Source organism: Scyliorhinus torazame, chromosome 17 (genome assembly GCF_047496885.1).
Source record: "Scyliorhinus torazame isolate Kashiwa2021f chromosome 17, sScyTor2.1, whole genome shotgun sequence".
Lineage (NCBI taxonomy): Eukaryota > Metazoa > Chordata > Chondrichthyes > Carcharhiniformes > Scyliorhinidae > Scyliorhinus > Scyliorhinus torazame.
In genome coordinates this window covers 71,736,816-71,756,539 of record NC_092723.1, presented here as the reverse complement: position 1 = coordinate 71,756,539, position 19,724 = coordinate 71,736,816, and the positions used below count along the sequence as shown (strand labels likewise).

The 19,724-nt window shown below is 47.3% G+C and overlaps 1 protein-coding gene across 5 annotated transcripts in view; it reads right to left on the bottom strand.

Annotated features, from left to right (window-relative positions):
* tmem9 (transmembrane protein 9) overlaps window positions 1-19,724 on the bottom strand; it is a 147,033-nt gene that overhangs the window by 27,631 nt on the left and 99,678 nt on the right. For 2 of the 5 annotated variants that reach the window (XM_072480618.1, XM_072480622.1), the window contains 2 exons: window positions 11,597-11,656; window positions 6,996-7,073 (listed from right to left, as the gene is read on the bottom strand). The exons of 1 other annotated variant lie outside the window; for it this stretch is intronic. In XM_072480618.1, the coding sequence (XP_072336719.1) occupies window positions 6,996-7,073; window positions 11,597-11,656 (138 nt within the window). The remainder of the gene's footprint in view (window positions 1-6,995; window positions 7,074-11,596; window positions 11,657-19,724) is intronic. 2 more of the 5 variants (XM_072480620.1, XM_072480619.1) reach the window with 2 other exon arrangements.

Genomic DNA, 19,724 nt, shown 5'->3' with positions numbered 1-19,724 from the left:
CTCCTGGCTACCTGAATCCCCAGATATCGGAAGCTCCTTTCCGCTCTCCTTAACGGCAGGCCGTCGATCCCTCTTCCCTGATCCCCAGGGTGTACTACGAAAAGCTCACTCTTCCCCATATTAAGCCTATATCCCGAAAAATCTCCAAACTCCCTCAATATCTGCATAACCTCGGTCATCCCCTCCACAGGATCCGCCACATACAGCAGTAGGTCATCTGCGTAGGGTGACACTCAGTGTTCCTCTCCCCCTCTAACCACCCCCCTCCATTTCCTAGAGTCCTCCTTCTCTGGCCAGTGGTTCAATTGCCAGCGCGAACAGTAATGGGGACAGAGGGCACCCCTGCCTTGTTCCCCTATGTAATCGAAAATACTCCGATCTCTGCCGATTTGTGACTACACTTGCCACTGGGGCCCCATAGAGGAGTTTAACCCAACTGACAAACCCCTCTCCGAACCCAAACCTCCTCAGCACCTCCCATAAATACTCCCACTCTACCCTATCAAATGCCTTCTCTGCATCCATCGCTGCCACTATCTCGTCGCACGTTAACATTCAATTGTCTCCCCATGCACCACCCCCAGGACACAATCCTCGATCCTCATCGCCAGCACCTTTGCCAGCAACTTGGCATCTACATTCAGGAGCGAGATAGGCCTATATGACCCGCATTGCAGCGGATCTTTATCTCGCTTCAGGATTAATGATATCGTCGCCTCCGACATTGTCGGGGGTAGAGTCCCCCTTCTCTGGCCTCGTTAAAGGTTCTTGCCAACAGCGGGGCCAACAAGTCCACATACTTCCTATAAAATTCCACCGGGAACCTGTCTGGTCCCGGGGCCTTCCCTGCCTGCATGTTCCCCAGCCCTTTAGTCACCTCGTCCACCCCGATTGGCGCCCCCAGACTGCCACCTCCTGCTCCTCCACCTTCGGGAACCTTAGTTGGTCCAAAAACTGTTGCATCCCCTCTTTTCCCTCGGGGGGTTGGGACCTATATAGCCTCTCATAAAAGGTCTTATACACCTCATTTACCTTCCCTGCACTCCGCACCGTAGTTCCCGTTTCATCCCTAACTCCCCCTATTTCCCTCGCCGCTATCCGCTTACGAAGCTGGTGGGCCAGCAGCCGGCTCGCCTTTTCCCCATATTCGTATCTCATCCCTTGTGCCTTCCTCCACTGTGCCTCTGCCTTCCCTGTGGTCAGCAGGTCAAACTCCGTCTGAAGTCTTCGCCCCTCCCTATATAGTCCTTTGTCCGGGGCCTCCGCATATCTTTTATCCACACTCAAAATCTCCCCCACTAATCTCTCCTTTTCTTTGCCCTCTTTTTTCTCCTTGTAAACCCTAATGGAGATCAACTCTCCCCTAACCACCGCCTTTCGCGCTTCCCATACTACCCCCACCTGGACCTCACCATCATCATTGGCCTCCAGGTACCTCTCAATACATCCCCGCACCCTTCCACAGACTCCCTCATCCGCCAATAGTCCCACATCCAGTCGCCAGAGTGGGCGCTGTTCCCTCTCCTCTCCTAGTTCCAGATCCACCCAGTGCGGGGCATGGTCTGAAACGGCTATGGCCGAGTACTCCGTTCCTGCCACCCTCGAAATCAGTGCCCTACTCAAAACAAAGAAATCTATCCGGGAGTATACCTTATGAACATGGGAGAAAAAGGAAAACTCTTTGGCCAACGGCCTAGCTCTGACTTGTATTCCTGATGTGACATAGTCAAAAGAAGCCTTTTACTAATATTCTATATTAATGAAATTTCAAATTACATTTTTCCTGTGTCCCACAACTATTTCAGAAACAGAGTAATGGTAGCATGCAAGATGTTAGCAGAGTTCATTTGAACTGTACAAACTTCTCAATTGTAGAATTTGCCTGGCTAAACTTGCATTGCAACCTACCCAACCGAGTGAAGAAGTCATAGTCATTGATGGTGACGGGAGCAACCTGATGCAAGTTATTGGATGCTTTTTCTGTAAATACTTGTATATTTTTAAAAAGTAAGCCTTACGCCAACGCAATCAGGAAGTATTTTATTTTTAAAAACATTTTCCAATTAAGGGGCAATTTAGCATGGCCAATCCACCTACGCTGCATATCTTTTGGGTTGTGGGGTTGAGACCCACGCAGACACAGAAAATCCACATGGACAGTGACCCGGGGCCAGGATTGAACGCGGGTCTTCGGCGCAGTGAGGCAGCAGTGCTAACCACTGCACCACCGTGCTGCCCCTGTGTGAATACTTATATATCTAAAAGGCATTTTTACAGATGCTGAGCATTTTATATTGAAAGGTCAGCTAAAAACAGACATCTAAAAATCTGTTAAGAATATCGCAGGAATTCAACCATTAAAATATATTGGCTTAAATACAGGTTTCCCTGCATTGGCACAAATGTACTAATTGACCTTGTATACAATGCTAATTTGGCATGAACATAGAATGTATCGGAGTGTTATCATGTATGATTCCCCCAATGTACACACATACATTAAATATACATACAAACATAAACCTGGAATTTATGCCGGTGAAACTGGCATAATAATTATATAATAATGGTGAAACTGTCAGAAATTGCATTCAGCATTCCAATTAAAACTGACAGAAACTTGAGAATCAGCATATGCACAGAATTGGCTCCCCCAGAGTGCAATGCCGAAGAAATCAGCGAATTGATGAAAGCTTTCACTTTTATGCTGTTTGTCTTGCTGTCAAAATACTTGAAGTTACACCTTGTTGAGTGAGGTGAAACTGGGTTCTTAAACAGTGTACTATGTTCACAATTCTTGAAAAACACACTCACTGGTCCGGAAAAACTAATTTTCTGAGAAATGTCGAAATCCTCAGTGTTAAAAATACCCATGTCTTTAAATATATATATTTTAAAGTTGCCTTCTCAATCCAATCATTATTTATTTCACTTTCTGAAAATGTGAATGAAAAATTATGAATAATCAAGTGCTTTCAACTTCCTGGTTTGCTGTCTTTTAGAATACTTTGACGTGATGGTCTGCTTACCCTGCTTGCTGGTATCACTGCTCGAGATCCCCATGACTTGGCACCAGATTTAAACTTACATTGGTAGAGAGGAAACCCACCCACAGGGATCACTGGATCTTTGTGGGTAGTTTTCTTCGAGATCAGTGGCAAGTGTCATTCTTTATCTGTGGACTGAAAAATTCAGCCCTTTACATGGGCCAAACACATAATATAACGTATAGGGACACACACGCATACACACTACACACCGTTTGTCTGTAGATTTGCCCATTATCAAGGTGTTCTTTTATGGTCAGTTTATGTCACATTCAAGTCAACTTTACCATAATTTTAAAACTTTGCTCATGATGCTCACGTGTCCATCTCAAACACATTGAATTTGATTATGTTATACCTCTATTTACAAAGTGTATCCTCACCCAGCGGTTCTGGCTGAGTATTCAGTAGTAAATCCAGTATGATGTAAAAGCCTGCATACAAATTACTGCTGAACAACCTCTGCTTCAGTTAGCTGACTTGCAACATTGCCAATTATTTGCAGGTGGGCCAACCGACAGGATAGGATGTCCTGGAATTTATTTATGTGAAAGCATGCTGTAGTTACAAGGCTTTATCTTAATTGCAGTGTAAAATTTGATGCAACTGATATCTACCCTTTAGGCATTTTAACAGAAGATGAATTAATTTTTGGAAACCAACACTTTGTAGAAAAATGAAAAGAACCAGATACAGCAAACTATTTAAATAGGTTTGTTTCTTTGGTCGTCTCAAAAGTCAACAGTTAGTTTGACAGGAATGGTTAGAGCACTTCCTTTATGGGCGGCACGGTGGTGCAGTGGTTAGCCCTGCTGCCTCAGGGCGCCGAGGACCCAGGTTCGATTCCGGCCATGGGTCACTGTCCGTGTGGAGTTTTCACACTCTGCACCTGTCTGTGTGGGTCTCACCCCCACAACCCAAAGATTTGCAGGGTAGGTGGATTGGCCACGCTAAATTGCCCCTTAATTGGAACATAATGCTTACATTTAAAAAAAAAAGAACACTTCCTTTATGACAGGAAGTGCTAAACCCTTTGTCCAATGGATTTGGACTTGTCCACAAGTGGAGACATCTTCTCCATGTCTACCTGATCAAACCCCTTCACGCTTTTAAAGGCTTCCATTAAATTACCTTTTTTTTTCTATATTTAACTGTTCTACATTTAAATATTATGACCCCATGGCTTGAACAATGCTGCTCTGGGGAGCCTTATACTAAGGTGGTACTAATAGCAGAACTGCTCATGCATTATTGACAGCATTCTTCCATGTACAATTGCTTTGTCTATCTAATCACGAGGCAAACGGATTTTCTGGGAGAACTACTACTACTAATAATAATCGCTTCTTGTCACAAGTAGGCTTCAATGAAGTTACTGTGAAAAGCCCCTTGTCGCCACATTCCAGCGCCTGTTTGGGGAGACCGGTACGGGAATTGAACCCGCGCTGCTGAGGAAATGAACAGAAAGGCATGATGGGTAGTTAGGAGTAAAATCTTAATGTGCAGCCTGCAAGTGGAATTCAAGAGAGGAAGAAGGGGGACGGGTAGCCATTAGGACTGGTACTTTGTGCAGAGGATGCTGGGTGAAAGGGGCCCCAGGGTCAGCTTATATGGACAGGTCAAGGAATGTGTGAGAAAGACCTATGAGAATCTTGCATTTGCCATCTTGCGTTATTTGGTCGTGTGTGAAACCTGATTCTATGTTCATGTGTATAAGATGTTATGTGCTTTGTTTGCACTCACTTCCTCTGGGGATCTCAGGAACAGTGTTGGTCCTGTGTCATCAGAGTGAGTCTAGCTTGCAAGCTATTTGAAATAAAACAAAGGAATGTTTATAAATCCGACTCAGCCTTTGACTGAGACGAGACTGAGGGCAGGAAGAACTCAATATCGTCATTTGGTGTCGGGAGTGGGATTTCAAGGGCGAATTCCCGACTATCCGCAAACTCAAAATTAAACAAGCCTTGGATGGAGAGAGGGGAAATGGGCCCACGGTGTGAGCGGATTATAAAGGACCACGTCGGTTTTCCCCTGCCTCGTAGTCCGAAGTGGGTTTGGTCACTCGCCTATGGTTGGGTAAGATCGTTTGACGAAATCAAAGGTCAGTCTGGCAGATTAGAAAACTTAATTTCAGTCGATGTAGGCTGAGTGTTAAAACGTGCCTGAGGGAATACGGGGTAATAATTCAGTTGGTAACTGAGGTAATATTGCCTCGTAATTCAGTTGCACGTGGGTTGAAAATTAAACATTGGTTATATTAAATTACACTTTAATTCGGTTAAGGTCTTTAACGGGTTGAGGGAATGTCACAGAGACAATTCAGTTAAGACCGCTGATGGAATGTTCTGGAGACAATTCAATTCCGTACAATTACAATTGGCTAAGATAGATTTTGTTGTTGGAGAGATGTCTTATGAGTGAAAAAAAAGTTGGGAGCTGAATGGCCACTAGGGGGAACCAGAGACTTGGAAAATTCAGAACTGTATCGGAACAGAGGAGGCTTCAGGATTGTTTAAATTTACTTTAGTTTTGAAGAAGGGAAAAGGGAAAAAACACATTGTGTTTCTGTGCAAATTCAAAGTTTTATTGCCCAGTTGGTTGCGATGAATGAAAGTATAATGCTTTGAATTCCTTTTGTTTGAGTGGAGATCTCAGTGGATGAATGAGTGTGCGTGTTTAATAAGAATTTGTGAACTTCCTCTGGTATTCCTAGTTTTTAAAATGTTGTGTTTTGCAAAACGAAGTTTCACATCAATTAGGAGGTATACACGGTAGTTAAAGTGAGATTTAAAACGGGGTAAGTATTTGAAAGTTCTTTAGAAAATCAGTAATAATGATTAATAATGTGGAAGTTATTTCGAACACAATTCTCAGGAAGTAAACAAAAAGCAGAATCAAAATGTATAAATTGGGATTTGTAAATGAGTAGTTGAACTCGGCATAGTCTTGGCTGCTTAAAAAAAAAAGGGCGAGAACAAAGGAATCTAAAATTGAAATGTGAAGACTCGGCATTCGGTGTGGGCTGGGTCCATGTGCTCCTTTGATAGAGGCAGCCATGATGTACCTACATTTAAAAAATTTGTTCTGTGTTCCAAATTTGTAGAGATTTCAGTATTTTCTCTGTAAACTCACTACACATCAAATTTAAGATTTGGGGATTTTTATATAGCAAAGACTATGGATTTTTAACTTTATTTTAAGATTACACAGGGGGAAAGGAAGGTCCCAGTAGAAAGGAAGAAGGCCATTTCAAAGATGCCCAAACTCCAAACCGTAAGGGGTTAGGCAAGTACTGGGGACTATTCGACTACTGTAGGGCATTGGTGTATAAGCACGCAGAACTTGAGGGGACGCTTAGCGGTTGAATAAACTCGGGTTGATCTCACTGGAACGACGGAGGTTGAGGGGCGAAGCCAGCTGTTTAGCCCACTGTGCTAAACCAGCCCCTTTACTGCAGTTCCACAATCTAGTTAAATATTCTTTTACCTTGAGCAAGTTGCAGATGAGGCAAGAAGAAATAGATTTGCAATGGGAATGGGCAGGACAGAATGATGTTTATTAAGTACTATCCAGAGTAACATAGCCATGATAAGGAAGTGGATGGTGGGTACGGGGTCTATCTGGGAGCGAGTGGAGGCGGTTTCGTGCAGGGGCACCAGTTTGGCAGCCCTGGTCACGGCTCCCCTACCGCTGTCGCCGGCCAGGTACTCCACCAGCCCGGTAGTGGGGGCAGCCCTGCGGATATGGGGCCAGTGGAGGAGGCATGTGGGGGTGTTGCGTCTGTTTGGGCTCCAATGTGATAACCATTGATTCGCCCCCAGGAACATGGATGGAGGGTTTCGAACATGGCGGCGGGCGGCGATATGTTCCTGGAGGGGAGCTTTGCGAGTTTGAGGGGCTTGGAAGAGACATTTGGGTTGGTAAGGGGAAATGACTTTAGGTACTTACAGATGCGGGACTTTGTACGCCGACAGGTCCCATCCTTCCCACGCCTCCCGCCAATAGGGATCCAGGACAGAATAGTCTCTAGAGGAGAAGGAGGAGAGGGTAGAGTCTCAGATATCTACAAGGTGCTCATGAAGGGGGAAAAAGTCCCAGACGGAGGAACTGAAACTCAAATGGGAGGAGGAGCTCTGCGGAGAGATGGAGGACGGGCTGTGGGCGGAAGCGGAGTAGGGTAAATTCATCCGCAACATGTGCCAGGCTCGACCTGATTCAATTTAAGGTCGTTCACCGGGCCCACATCACGGTAGCTCGGATGAGCAAATTCTTTGGGGTAGAGGACAAGTGCGCTAGATGCGCGGGAGGACCAGCGAATCATGTTCACATGTTTTGGGCATGTCCTAAGCTTAGGGGGTACTGGGAGGGATTTGCGGGGGTTATGTCCCGGGTGCTGAAAACAAGGGTGGTGATGAATCCAGAGGTGGCAATTTTCGGGGTTTTGGAAGACCCAGGAGTCCAGGGGGAGAAAGAGGCAGATGTTCTGGCCTTTGCTTCGCTAATAGCCCGGCGGCAGTTACTGCTGGCATGGAGGGACACCAAACCCCCGAAGACCGAACTATGGCTTTTGGACATGTCAAGTTTTCTGGGTATGGAAAAAAATTAAGTTTGCCTTGAGGGGATCTGTACTGGGGTTCGCCCGAAGGTGGCAACCATTCATCGACTTCTTCGCGGGAGAGTGAACGTCAGCGGGGAGGGGGGGGGGGGGGGGGGGAGAAAGAGGGGGAGATTACGGTAGAGTAGGAGGGATAAATAGGCGGGTAGTATCTCGGGTAGAGGAGCAGGCATGTGCAGTATGGTTTGATTGAAGTAGTGGTTTTATATTGATGTTTGCACATTTCTGTTAGCTGAAACTGTTTACAATGCCAAAAAAAACCTCAATAAAATTGTTTGTTAAAAAAAAAAAGTACTATCCAGAGGCTCAAAGCCAGATTTTAAGTCATTGTTACCTGTACATGTACCAGGATGGCATGGTGTCCAGCACCAGCACAGTTTCACCTGTGTCACTTACACAATGACCAAGGTTTTGAGGTGGTAATGACGCCATCATTACTTCCCTGAAACTGACAGCAATATCTGGAGTTCACACGTGCAGATTAATGTAGAAATCCAGAAAATGCTGTCAGTGATTCTACACTTCTACAGCACATCCTGGGAGGACGTAGCCAACCCCCCACCCCCCAGACTCGAGTCAAACATCACTTTAAACTGAAAAAACTGAACTTTTACACTTAGTTTCACTATAAAAAACCTATTGAATAAGGCTAAATTGCTATTTATGGGTGTACATTGTTCAGAAATGCCAATTGCCTCATCCTCTCAGAAAAACACATTTTATTTTTAAAAAAGTTTTATTTAAAAATTTTCATTTCAGTTTGTCCCATTTAATTTTCCTTAAAAATTTTTAATTAGAAGAGAAAAATTCACTGCATTTGATTTTCATGCTTGCGGTCTGTGAAATGTGATTGACGACACTGTTACTAGACACCTGGTGATCCCCTTGACTTGGCTTCAGATTCATACGGATGTTAGGAAAGGGGAAATCCATACCCGAGAAATTGCTAGATCTTTGTGGGCAGCTTCTGCAGGTCAGTGGCAGGCACCATTGCTTTACTGCTCTCCACAAACCCATGCCAACGCAGATCAAATCATTTTGCTCTCAAAATGTAATACCTTTTGAACAGGATTGGATTTGACTGGTTCACCTGGTGCTCTTTATTATTATTACATAGATACATAGAAAATAGGAGCAGGAGGAGGCTGTTTGGCCCTTCGGGCCAGCTCCGCCATTTATCACAATCATCTAACTCAATAGCCTAATTCTGCTTTCTCCCTACAACCGCTGATCCCATTTGTCCCAAGTGCTGTATCTAGCCGCCTCTTGAATGTATTCAATATTTAGTACCAACTACTTCCAGTGGTAATGAATTCCACAGGCTCACCACTCTTTGGGTGAAGAAATGTCTCCTCATCTCTGTCTGAAATGGTTTACCCCGAATCCTCAGACTGTGACCCCTGGTTCTGGACACACCTACCATTGGGAACATCTTCCCTGCATCTATCCTGTCTAGTCCTGTTCAAATTTTATAAGTCACTATGAGATCCCCACTTATTCTTCTAAACTCCAGCGTGTCAATATCTCCTCATGTGACAGTCCTGCCATCCCTGGAATCAGTCTGTTAAACCTTTGCTGCACTCCCTCGAGAGCAAGAACATCCTTCCTCAGAAAAGGAGATCAAAACTGCACACAATACTCCAGATGTGGCCTCACCAAGGCCCTGTATAATTGCAATAACACATCCCTGCTCCTGTACTCAAAACCTCTCGCAATGAAGGCCAACATACCATTAGCCTTCTTTAACGCCTGCTGCACCTGCATGCTTACCTTCAGCGACTGGTGCACAAGGACACCCAGGTCCCGCTACACATTCCCCTCTCCCAACTTACAGGCATTCAGGTAGTAATCTGTTTTTTGCTTCTAAAGTGAATAACCTCACACTTATCCAAATTATACTGCATCTGCCATTGACTTGCCCACTCGCCCAACCTGTCCAGATTATGCTGTAGGATCTCTGCATCCTCGTCATAGTTCACAGTTGGTTAATTACTGATAACTGCACTTGGTACTTTAAGTATTCGTTCATTGAAAGGAGTCAAAACAAAAAAGCATTATCTGATATCAAGTTGTGAATGAGTCAGTGATTCCTCTCCAACTTTCCAAGGTTGAAGGCTCCTGTCAAAAACTCTGCAGCCCGGCTTCCAATCCCATTCCCCTTTCCCAGCTGCTTGTTCAGGCAAAATATGTGTGTGGAGCTCTGGTGTCCTGTTTGATGCTGAACCGAGTTCCAATATTGCATCCGTCACCAACACAAATGTTTATAGTTCTGCATCATCACTCACCCCCACAGAAACTTTCAGCCAAGCCTCAGTTTCCAGTCTCACCTCCCAGTGTTCTTTTCTTTAACCTCCTGTGATCTAAACCGCATAAATCCAATTTGCCCAGAACTCTGCCATCTCGATCCTATTCCATTAATCTCCATCCCATTCACATTACTGTCCTTGTCAGTCTCGAAGGGCTCTTCACTCCCCAAGAAATGAACTTAAAATCGTCATGCGCTTGATGGGTCTTAGCCCATTCTATCTTTGCAATCGCCGCAGGGAATTATGCCTGTGCATGCCCCTGCTCTTCTTACTATGGCCTACTCCTGATCACCTCCTCATCATTCCACTGCATCACTCATGGTACAGCCTTTAGTAATTTTGACCTCCCTACTCTGGATCGCTCTTCCTAAATCCTTTTCCTCCCACTTTCAAGAGCATCCTCTGAATCCACTTCTTTGATCCAGTCTAGGCTGGTGCCCCTTGTTTCTCTTTCGCCACTCATCAGCATTGCGACTCTCTGAAGCACCTCAATTACTACATTCATGATATCATGTAACTATAAACCATCCTAATTTTTCATCATAATGCAAGATTGTACCTGCGATGTCCTTCAGTAGTAATAGCCTTCCACCATATACTCGGCTTAAGTTTTCACAGAGGAAGTTTGAAAAATTTAGATCGATACCAAAGAAGGGATGAAGAGCTCGGTGTCAATTCATTAAAAAACATGCAGGGCTCATTTAACTGTGTCTATGAATTTGATTACTGTATAGTGGTGACTAATACAAATATTGACTTGTGAGCAGCAGGGTCAAAGAAGTGTTGATAAGTGGAGTGGGGAGGAATACATAGATCTCAATGCTTTGCAAAGATCAGAGGCATATCAATCAACGGGACACATTTCACACCAAACACATACATGCTGCAATTGAGAAAAACTCATCTTAAAAGGTCAGGAAACATGAAACAGTTCTGGAGTGCTACGGTTCTGTCAACAGCAACATTAAATGGGAAGTGGCTGCTATCAAAGGAGGGGTTTCATGGAACGACAAATATCAAAGGCTAGATTTAAACGGAGCTTTCAAGAACCATCATCATACGTGTATTGCATCAATCAATCAATGTACAGTAGAGCAGTTTGAAGCTCAAGAAAATAGATACAAGTACAAGCTCTGTCATCCAATTTCCCACATGCAGAAACAAACCTTCACAAGTCACAGGAATAGCATTACTTCTGAAAAGGTAATAATGGTACTTTTTCCCCTCACATTCAGCAATATCTTGGATTAATATCTTATTGTCCTCACGAAACAATTCCCATTGCAGGCCCCGAGTTCTTGAAGTCACAGTGGTATTCTGAAAAGTCCCACTAACTTCTCTGGGTGACTCGGCATTCTGTTAAGCATCTCTTAGCCCATTATACGCCACAGAGAGCAAACAGTAAGGTCACATCCAGGCTTTTATTTGGTCTCCATCAAGTTAGTCGGGGTTTGCTTTGCTGGCAGCAGGTTATGTGAATATTGGCTTCACTGGCCTGGGCTACAGAGGTGAAGAGAAGAATTAGGCAAAGGTTCCTACATCTGACAGTTTATCAATATTCCATGCTGGACTGCACATTAGGTTTAACAGTGCTATCCTCCATGATTAAATAGCCAACTGTCACTCACATTCACACGTGGCAAATGGCCACTGGGTGAGGTACCGGAAGGCTCCAAGTGCCTGTCGAACTGCACCCCAACGTCAGTCAGCATCATCAGGAGTTGAGGAGGCAGAAGGGAAAAGGAAGAGAGGAAAAAGATTAGTGGACACAACTGTATTTAAACTTGTGCGAGGAACATGTGATTGTACAAATGTTTACAGTACAGTAGTTCCTACTTTCAAATGATTGAACAAAAAAGTTGAAAACCCTCCTACTGAAGATGAGAGTAGTTTGCATTTCTCCAAAAAGCAACAATTTGCATTTATATTGCACTTTTAACATGGTAAAGCAACCTCACAGGAGCAGCAAACAAATTTGGCACTGAGCCACGTAAGGAGATATTATTACAGATGATCAAAATCTTCGCCAAAAGCTTAGGTTTTAAGGAGTGTGTTGAAAGAGGTAAAGAGGTGGAGAGGTTTAAGGAGGCAATTCTGCTGTTGGGACATTTTAGCTCACGGTATGGTCACTTATATCACTTCTGACTCCGATAAGAAAGTGGTCATGAGGAAAGTGTTCAAATGAGGGGAAACCTCATTGATTCTAGATTTCCAACCACTCACTCATGTGTACGTACAGATTTTAACCTATTAGGAGAAAAAATGGGACCTGGGCAAAAAGGAAGGAGAGAGGTGATTCAAGCAATTAAAATTCCAAAAGCGACAGACTGCTTAATCCAAGACAGCACAATCTTATCTTGTATTTAATATATTCTATACTCTCCATCTATAGCAGCCATACTTAATTTTACAGAGAGCAAGATCTATCATGCCCTCAAGACAGAGTGTAAGATTTAGACGGTCACTAACAACCACTTATTGTGCTCTCTGCCTCCTTGTGCAACAACATAACTATATTTACAGTGTTCTATAAAAGATGCCCACATGAAATAAACACAGTACCATAAGTACTTTGACAAGGGAATCAAAGGTTATGGGGGGTACGCAGGAAAGTGGAGTTTAGGCCACAATCAGATCAACCATAACTGTGTTGAAGCAGTTTTGATGGACCGAACTCCTGCTCCTATTTCTTACGATGGTAACCTTAGTTCCCAAAGAGCATCATCCCATCATCCAGTCATTTGCACATCAATTAGCTGGTTGGAGGACCTATGTAGTGCATTTTCCAGCTGCAGAACATTACATATTGTCCTCATGGAGCTGTTACTTCAGACAATCACCTGTGCACCCGTTCCTCATTCTCAGAATATTTCTCCATAAGTGACCAGTTTGAAAGAACAGAAAGAACTGCAGGAGGAGGCCATTTGGTCCATCGAGTCTGCAACAACCCACTTAAGCCCTCACTTCCACCCTGTCCCCGTAACCCAATAACCTCTCCTAACCTTTTTTGGTCACTAAGGGCAATTTATCATGGCCAATCCACCTAACCTGCACGTCTTTGGACTGTGGGAGGAAACCGGAGCACCCGGAGGAAACCCACGCAGACACGGGGAGAACGTGCAGACCCTGCACAGACAGTGACCCAGCAGGGAATAAAACCTGGGACTCTGGCGCTGTGAAGCCACAGTGCTAGCAACTTGTGCTACCGTGCCACGGTAAGGTTAAGGAATGCTGAAAGGTTAAGGAATGCAGTAGATGTAGTATGTATGGAGCTTCAGAAGGCATGCGAATAACTGTCTCCCAAGCAGTTTGTGTCAAATATTCAGGCACATAACTATGGCAGGAATATAACGCTTGATTAACAACCAGGAAACAAGGAACTACAGCAAATGGATATGGCGGCACGGCAGCATAGTGGTTATCTCTGTTGCTTCACAGCGCCTGGGACCCGGGTTTGATTCCCGGCTTGGGTAAGCCTATTTTTGACACTAATAAGATTATTATTATTATTCGGATTGGAGAAAAACTATTAGTGGTGTACTCCAGTGAGCAATGCACTTTTCTTTGGTATCTGCAGGTAATTTGGGCCTGTGATGAAGGAAAAACAATCTCAAATTTTATGGCACCAAATGAGGAGTTTGGGTACAATTGGAGGGTTATAAAAGGCTTAGGTAATCAGAATGGGCAAATGCATTTTAATGGAGATAAAAAAAGATACAGATGAACAGAGAGCGGACCATCACTTTTTTGAAATTAAGACTGTACAAGTTTGGATTTTAGAACTAGCAGCATACAGTACAAATGTATAGAAATAATGATGATTTTCTACATAGCAGTGGCTATGCTACAGTTAGAGAATTGTGCAGCTTGATTGCTCACTAGAAAAAGAATATTAAAGCAAAAAATTTCATACTGAGCATTGATGTATGGGGTGGTTGAAGCAGACACCATTGCATCTTTTTAAGGGAAATCTCAATAAATATTTTAACTGGAGGAAGATACTAAGCTTTGGGAAAATACTGTCCCATTAAATCAATCATTGACAATAATTTTACTATCATTTCCATCCAATATTAGCTTGTTAAATACTTGCTTTTATCAGCTTCAGGCATTTGATTTTGTCAAATTCAGTCTGAGAAGTAGAGGAGGAAGTTTTGCTTATTTATTTGACAACTCTCGATATTGTCCTGATTTCATGGAACATAGAACATACAGTGCAGAAAGAGGCCATTTGGCCCATTGAGTCTGCACCGACCCACTTTAGCCCTCACTTCCACCCTATCCCCATAACCCCATCTAACCTTTTTTGGTCACTAAAGGCAATTTATCATGGCCAATCCATCTAACCTGCACGTCTTTGGACTGTGGGAGGAAACCAGAGTAGCCGGAGGAAACCCACGCAGACACGGGGAGAACGTACAGACTCCGCACAGACAATGACCCAGCGGGGAATCGAACCTGGGACCCTGGCGCTGTGAAACAACAGTGCTATCCACTTGTGCTACCATGCTGCCCTTTTTTATAAAAAGTGCCGAAGTTACAATTTTATGTGAAAAGACAAATTAATACTATGTAAACCTGGAGGTACCAAGTAGTGATAATTTTAAGTCTCAGTGCATAATTATTCCAATTATACATCAAACTATTAAACTCATACAAGTAGGGTGAAGAGAAAATCCGGAGTGTATTCACCATCCACCAGGAATGTCCAAAATTAAGCCCTGACTGCTCCCTCCCCAAGTCACAAGAACTAAAGAACACAAGGAATAGGAGTAAGAGTAGGCCATTTGAGCCTGGTCGACCATTCATCGTCACTAATTATAAACAGCCAATGAAAATGACCCATTCATTTCCACCTGTTAAACAATTTTCAATCAGTGCATGTTTTAATATCCAATCCTCCAGTAATAACCCCTTGAAGCACCTTCATGAATGCTTTTATACATCTCATCCACTTGTTCCCCCATTCCACTCTACTAGTTACATCCTCAAAAAACTGATTTGCAAAGCACTATTTTTCTTTCATAAAACCGCGCTGACTTAACCCGATCATACTGATTTTTCAAGTGGGTGTTACCATGTCCCTCATAATAAATATTAGCGGACTTCCGGTTGCGGCTATGCGGAGCCAAGTCGCACATTCGGCGGATCCTGCAAAAACAGACTTTTGGGCTCTTTTCAGGGCCCCCAACGGCACCTTTTCGACGTTTCCCGGTGTGGGAAGGAGTCTACAACAGCTCCCCGTCAGTATATGGCTTCAACTAGGAGCGGGGCGACAAAAAAGGTGGTGGACCCGAAGAAGGTGCAAGGGAAGAAGGACAAAATGGCGGCGGGTGGAGACCAGGCAGCGTGGATGCAGTGGGCGGAAGAGCAGCAGGAGGGTATCCAGCGCTGCCTCAGAGAGATTAAAACGGATCTGCTAGAGCTGATGAAGGCATCTATTGATAAGCTGCTGGAGACACAGACGGCCCAGGGAGTGGCGATCCGCGAGGCTCGACAAAAGATCTCTGACAATGAGGACGAGATCTTAGGCCTGGCGGTAAAAGTGGAGGCGCACGAGGCGCTCCATAAGAAATGGCAGGAGCGGTTTGAGGAGATGGAGAATCGGTCGAGGCGGAAGAATCTGCGGATTCTGGGCCTCCTGGAGGGGCCGGACGTGGGGGCCTATGTGGTCACCATGTTGAACTCGCTGATGGGAGCGGGGTCCTTCCAGGGGCCCCTGGAGCTGGAAGGCCCAAGGCTAACGAGCCTCCGTGGGCGGTGCTGGTGAGGTTCCAGCGGTTCATCGATCGGGAGTGTGTGCTCAGGTGGGCCAAGAAGGAGAGGAGCAGCAGGTGGGAGAACGCGGAGGTTCGGATCTATCAGGACTGGAGTGCGGAGGTGGCGAAGAGGAGGGCCTGGTACAATCGAGCGAAGGCAGTGCTGCACAGGAAGGGGATGAAGTTTGGCATGTTGCAGCCAGCGCGACTGTGGGTTACCTACAAGGACCGGCACCATTATTTTGAGTCTCCGGAGGAGGCGTGGGCCTTTGTTCAGGCCGAGAAGTTGGACACAGATTGAGGGTCGGGACGGGCGATTGGGGACTGCGGTTGATATGCTATGTTTATTTTTGTTTCGAGGGGGGGGGGGGGCCTTTGTATTGCTCCAGGTTTCTTTTTCTTTGTGTTTTTTCTCTTATGGGTCGGTGAGAGTGGCTGGGGCGTGTTGGGCACTGTTTTGGTTGGGTTGGTCGGGGGGCTCTTGGAGGTGAGATGGGGCCCCGCGGGAGAGGGGGGATGCCCGAGTCAGGGGTGAGGGGACCGGGCCTGTAAAAGGAGCTGCATCAGAGGTGGCGGGGCCTGGTAGGTGGAAAGCACGGGCTTTTTCCCGCGCTGAAGGCCGGAGGGGGCGGGGGAGCGAGGGTTGTTTCCCGCCCTTAGAGCAGAAGGGGGAGGGGGAGAGCCTCTGGATGGGGGCGGGAGAGGAGGGTGTGCCACACAATGGGAGGAGTCGAAGGAGAGGCAGGAGTGGCCGGGGTCAGCTGACTTGCGGAAGTGCAATGGGAGGAGTAAATCAGCTAGGATGGGTCCTAGCCAGGGGTGGTGGTGGTGGTGTTGGGGGGAATAGAGTTGCTGCTGCTATGGCCAAGGAGGAGCTGGAGCGAGTGGGGGGGGGGGGGGTCGAGACAGGGGTATGCCGCTGTGGGGAACGGGCCGGGTGTGGGGTGCAGGCGCGTGGCTGGCCGAGGAGGGGTCATGGCTAGTCGGCGGGGGAGGGGGGCGGGCAGCCCCGTGATCCGGCTGATAACCTGGAATGTAGGGGACTTAATGGGCCGGTTAAGCGGGCCCGCGTGTTCGCGCACCTGAAGGGGCTCAAGGCGGATGTGGTTATGCTTCAGGAGACACACCTGAAGGTGGCAGACCAGGTAAGATTGAGGAAAGGGTGGGTAGGTCAGGTGTTTCACTCGGGGCTGGATGCCAAAAATCGAGGGGTGGCGATCTTGGTGGGAAAGAAGGTGTCGTTTGAGGTGTCGAGCATTGTGGCAGATAATGGCGGCAGGTACATAATGGTAAGTGGTAAGTTGCAGGGAGAGAGGGTGGTACTGGTCAATATGTATGCCCCGAACTGGGACGATGTGGGTTTTATGCGGCATATGTTGAGTCGGATCCCAGACTTGGAAGTGGGTGGCCTGATAATGGGGGGAGACTTTAACACGGTGCTGGATCCGGCACTGGATCGCTCCAGGTCTAGGACGGGTAGGAAGCCGGCGGCGGCTAGAGTGCTGAGGGGGTTTATGGACCAGATGGGAGAGTGGACCCTTGGAGATTTGCAAGGCCGGGGGCTAGGGAATTTTCATTCTTCTCACATGTCCATAAGGCTTATTCCCGAATCGACTTTTTCATCTTGAGTAGGGCGTTGATAGCGAGAGTAGAGGATACTGAGTATTCGGCAATAGCCATTTCGGACCACGCCCCGCATTGGGTGGGCTTGGAGATGGGGGAGGAGAGGGACCAGCGCCCGCTGTGGCGCTTGGAGGTGGGGCTGTTGGCGGACAAGGAGGGGAGTGAGCGGGTCCGAGGAAGTATAGAGAGGTACCTGGAGACCAACGACAACGGGGAGGTGCGAATGGGGATGGTATGGGAGGCACCGAAGGCAGTGGTGAGGGGAGAGCTGATCTCCATTAGGGCCCACAAGGAGCGGGGGGAGAGGGAGAGTCTGGTGGGGGAGTTGGTGAGGGTAGACAGGACGTATGGGGAGGAGCCCGAGGAAGGATTGTTGAGGAAGAGGCGTAGCCGCCAGGTCGAATTCGACCTGGTGACCACCAGGAAGGCGGAGGTGCAGTGGAGGAAGGCCCAGGGGGCGATTTAAGAGTATGGGGAAAAGGCAAGCCGGATGCTGGTGCATCAGCTTTGGAAGCGGGATGCAGCTAGGGAGATCGGGGGAGTTAAGGACAGGGGAGGGAGTGTGGTGCAGATTGGAGCTGGCATCAATGGGGTCTTCAGGGACTTCTACGAGGAATTGTACCAATCTGAGCCCCCACGGGAGGAGGGAGGGATGGGCCATTTCCTGGACCAATTGAGGTTTCCAAAGGTGGAAGAGGGGCTGGTGGCAGGATTGGGGGCCCCGATTGGGCTGGAGGAGCTGATCAAAGGGATAGGAAGCATGCAGGCGGGGAAGGCACCGGGGCCGGACGGTTTCCCGGTCGAATTCTATGAATCGCCCCCTGGGCCTTCCTCCACTGCACCTCCGCCTTCCTGGTGGTCACCAGGTCGAATTCGGCCTGGAGGCTACGCCTCTTCCTCAACAATCCTTCCTCGGACTTCCGGGTACGGCGATGACCAGCTAAGTCGCACGTTTCGGCACCTCCCGTTGAAACTGACATTTGGGCTCTTATTAGGAGCCCCAACGGCAATTTTTAACGGCCAAAATCATTGCGCGGTGAAATAAGAGGGAATCCTCCCGAATAAATATGGATAGGGGATAGCGGCCGGATTGCAGTGGATTCACTGGAGCAGCGGCAAGGAAGGGAAGCTCGAAGCAAGATGGCGTTGGAAGGTGGCTGTTTGGTATGGGGCCCGGAGCAACAAGGGTTCCTGCGGCGCTGTGTGGAAGGGCTGAAGAAGGAGGTGTTGGCCCCGATGCTACAGGCGATTGAAGGGCTAAAGGAGACGCAGAGGACCCAGGAGTTGGAGCTTCGGGTGGTGAAGGCAAAGGCTGCGGAGAATGAGGATGGAATACAGGGCCTGGAGGTAAGGACAGAGACGCACGAGGCACAGCACAAAAGGTGTGTGGAGAGGTTGGAAGCCCTGGATAATAACTCGAGGAGGAAGAATCTAAGAGTCTTGGGTCTTCCCGAAGGCACAGAGGGGGCAGACGTCGGGGCATATGTGAGCACGATGCTTCACTCGCTAATGGGATCGGAGGCCCCGACGGGCCCTTTGGAGGTGGAGGGAGCTTATCGAGTTCTGGCGCGAAGACCAAAGGCAGGAGAAATACCTCGAGCCATAGTGGCGAGGTTTCACTGCTACAATGACAGAGAGATGGTTCTAAGATGGGCAAAGAAAACTCGGAACTGCAGGTGGGAGAACGCGGTGATCCGTGTGTACCAGGATTGGAATGTGGAGGTGGCGCAAGGAGGGCAAGTTTCAACCGGGCCAAGGCGGTGCTCCACAAAAAGGTTAAATTTGGAATGTTGCAGCCGGCGAGACTGTGGGTCACACACCAAGGGAAGCACCACTACTTTGAGACGGCAGCAGAGGCGTGGACATTCATTGTGGACGAGAAGCAGGAATAGTCTGGCGAGAGAAAAAGCTTCTGTAATAAAGTGGTGGGGTCATTATGTGGGACGAGGAAGGGGAAGGCGGGGGGAATTTTTTCAATTTTGTAACTTTTCTCTTTTCCCCTCGTTTGGGGGGGGGGGGGGGGGGGAAGTATGGGGAACTGTGGGCGCCGGTGGGAAGGAAAGGGGAAGGAGAAGGGAACTGCGCCATCAGGTGCTCCCGCGCTATGGTAATTGTGGCGGGAACGGGGACGCAGGAAGGAGGGGGCCTCGCACAATGAGGGGCCGAGGACAAACGGGGGAAGCTGAGGTCAGCCCGAGTTTGCTGACTTCTGGGAGCAACATGGGGGGTGCAACTATGCTAGAAAGGGATCTAGCGGAGGGGGGGGGGGGGGGGGGGGAAAGAGTTAACTGGGTTGCTGCTATTGCCGTCCCGACCACCTGTTATGGGGCGGGGTGGTCGGGACGACGGGAGAGCACCGTTGGTGGGATATACG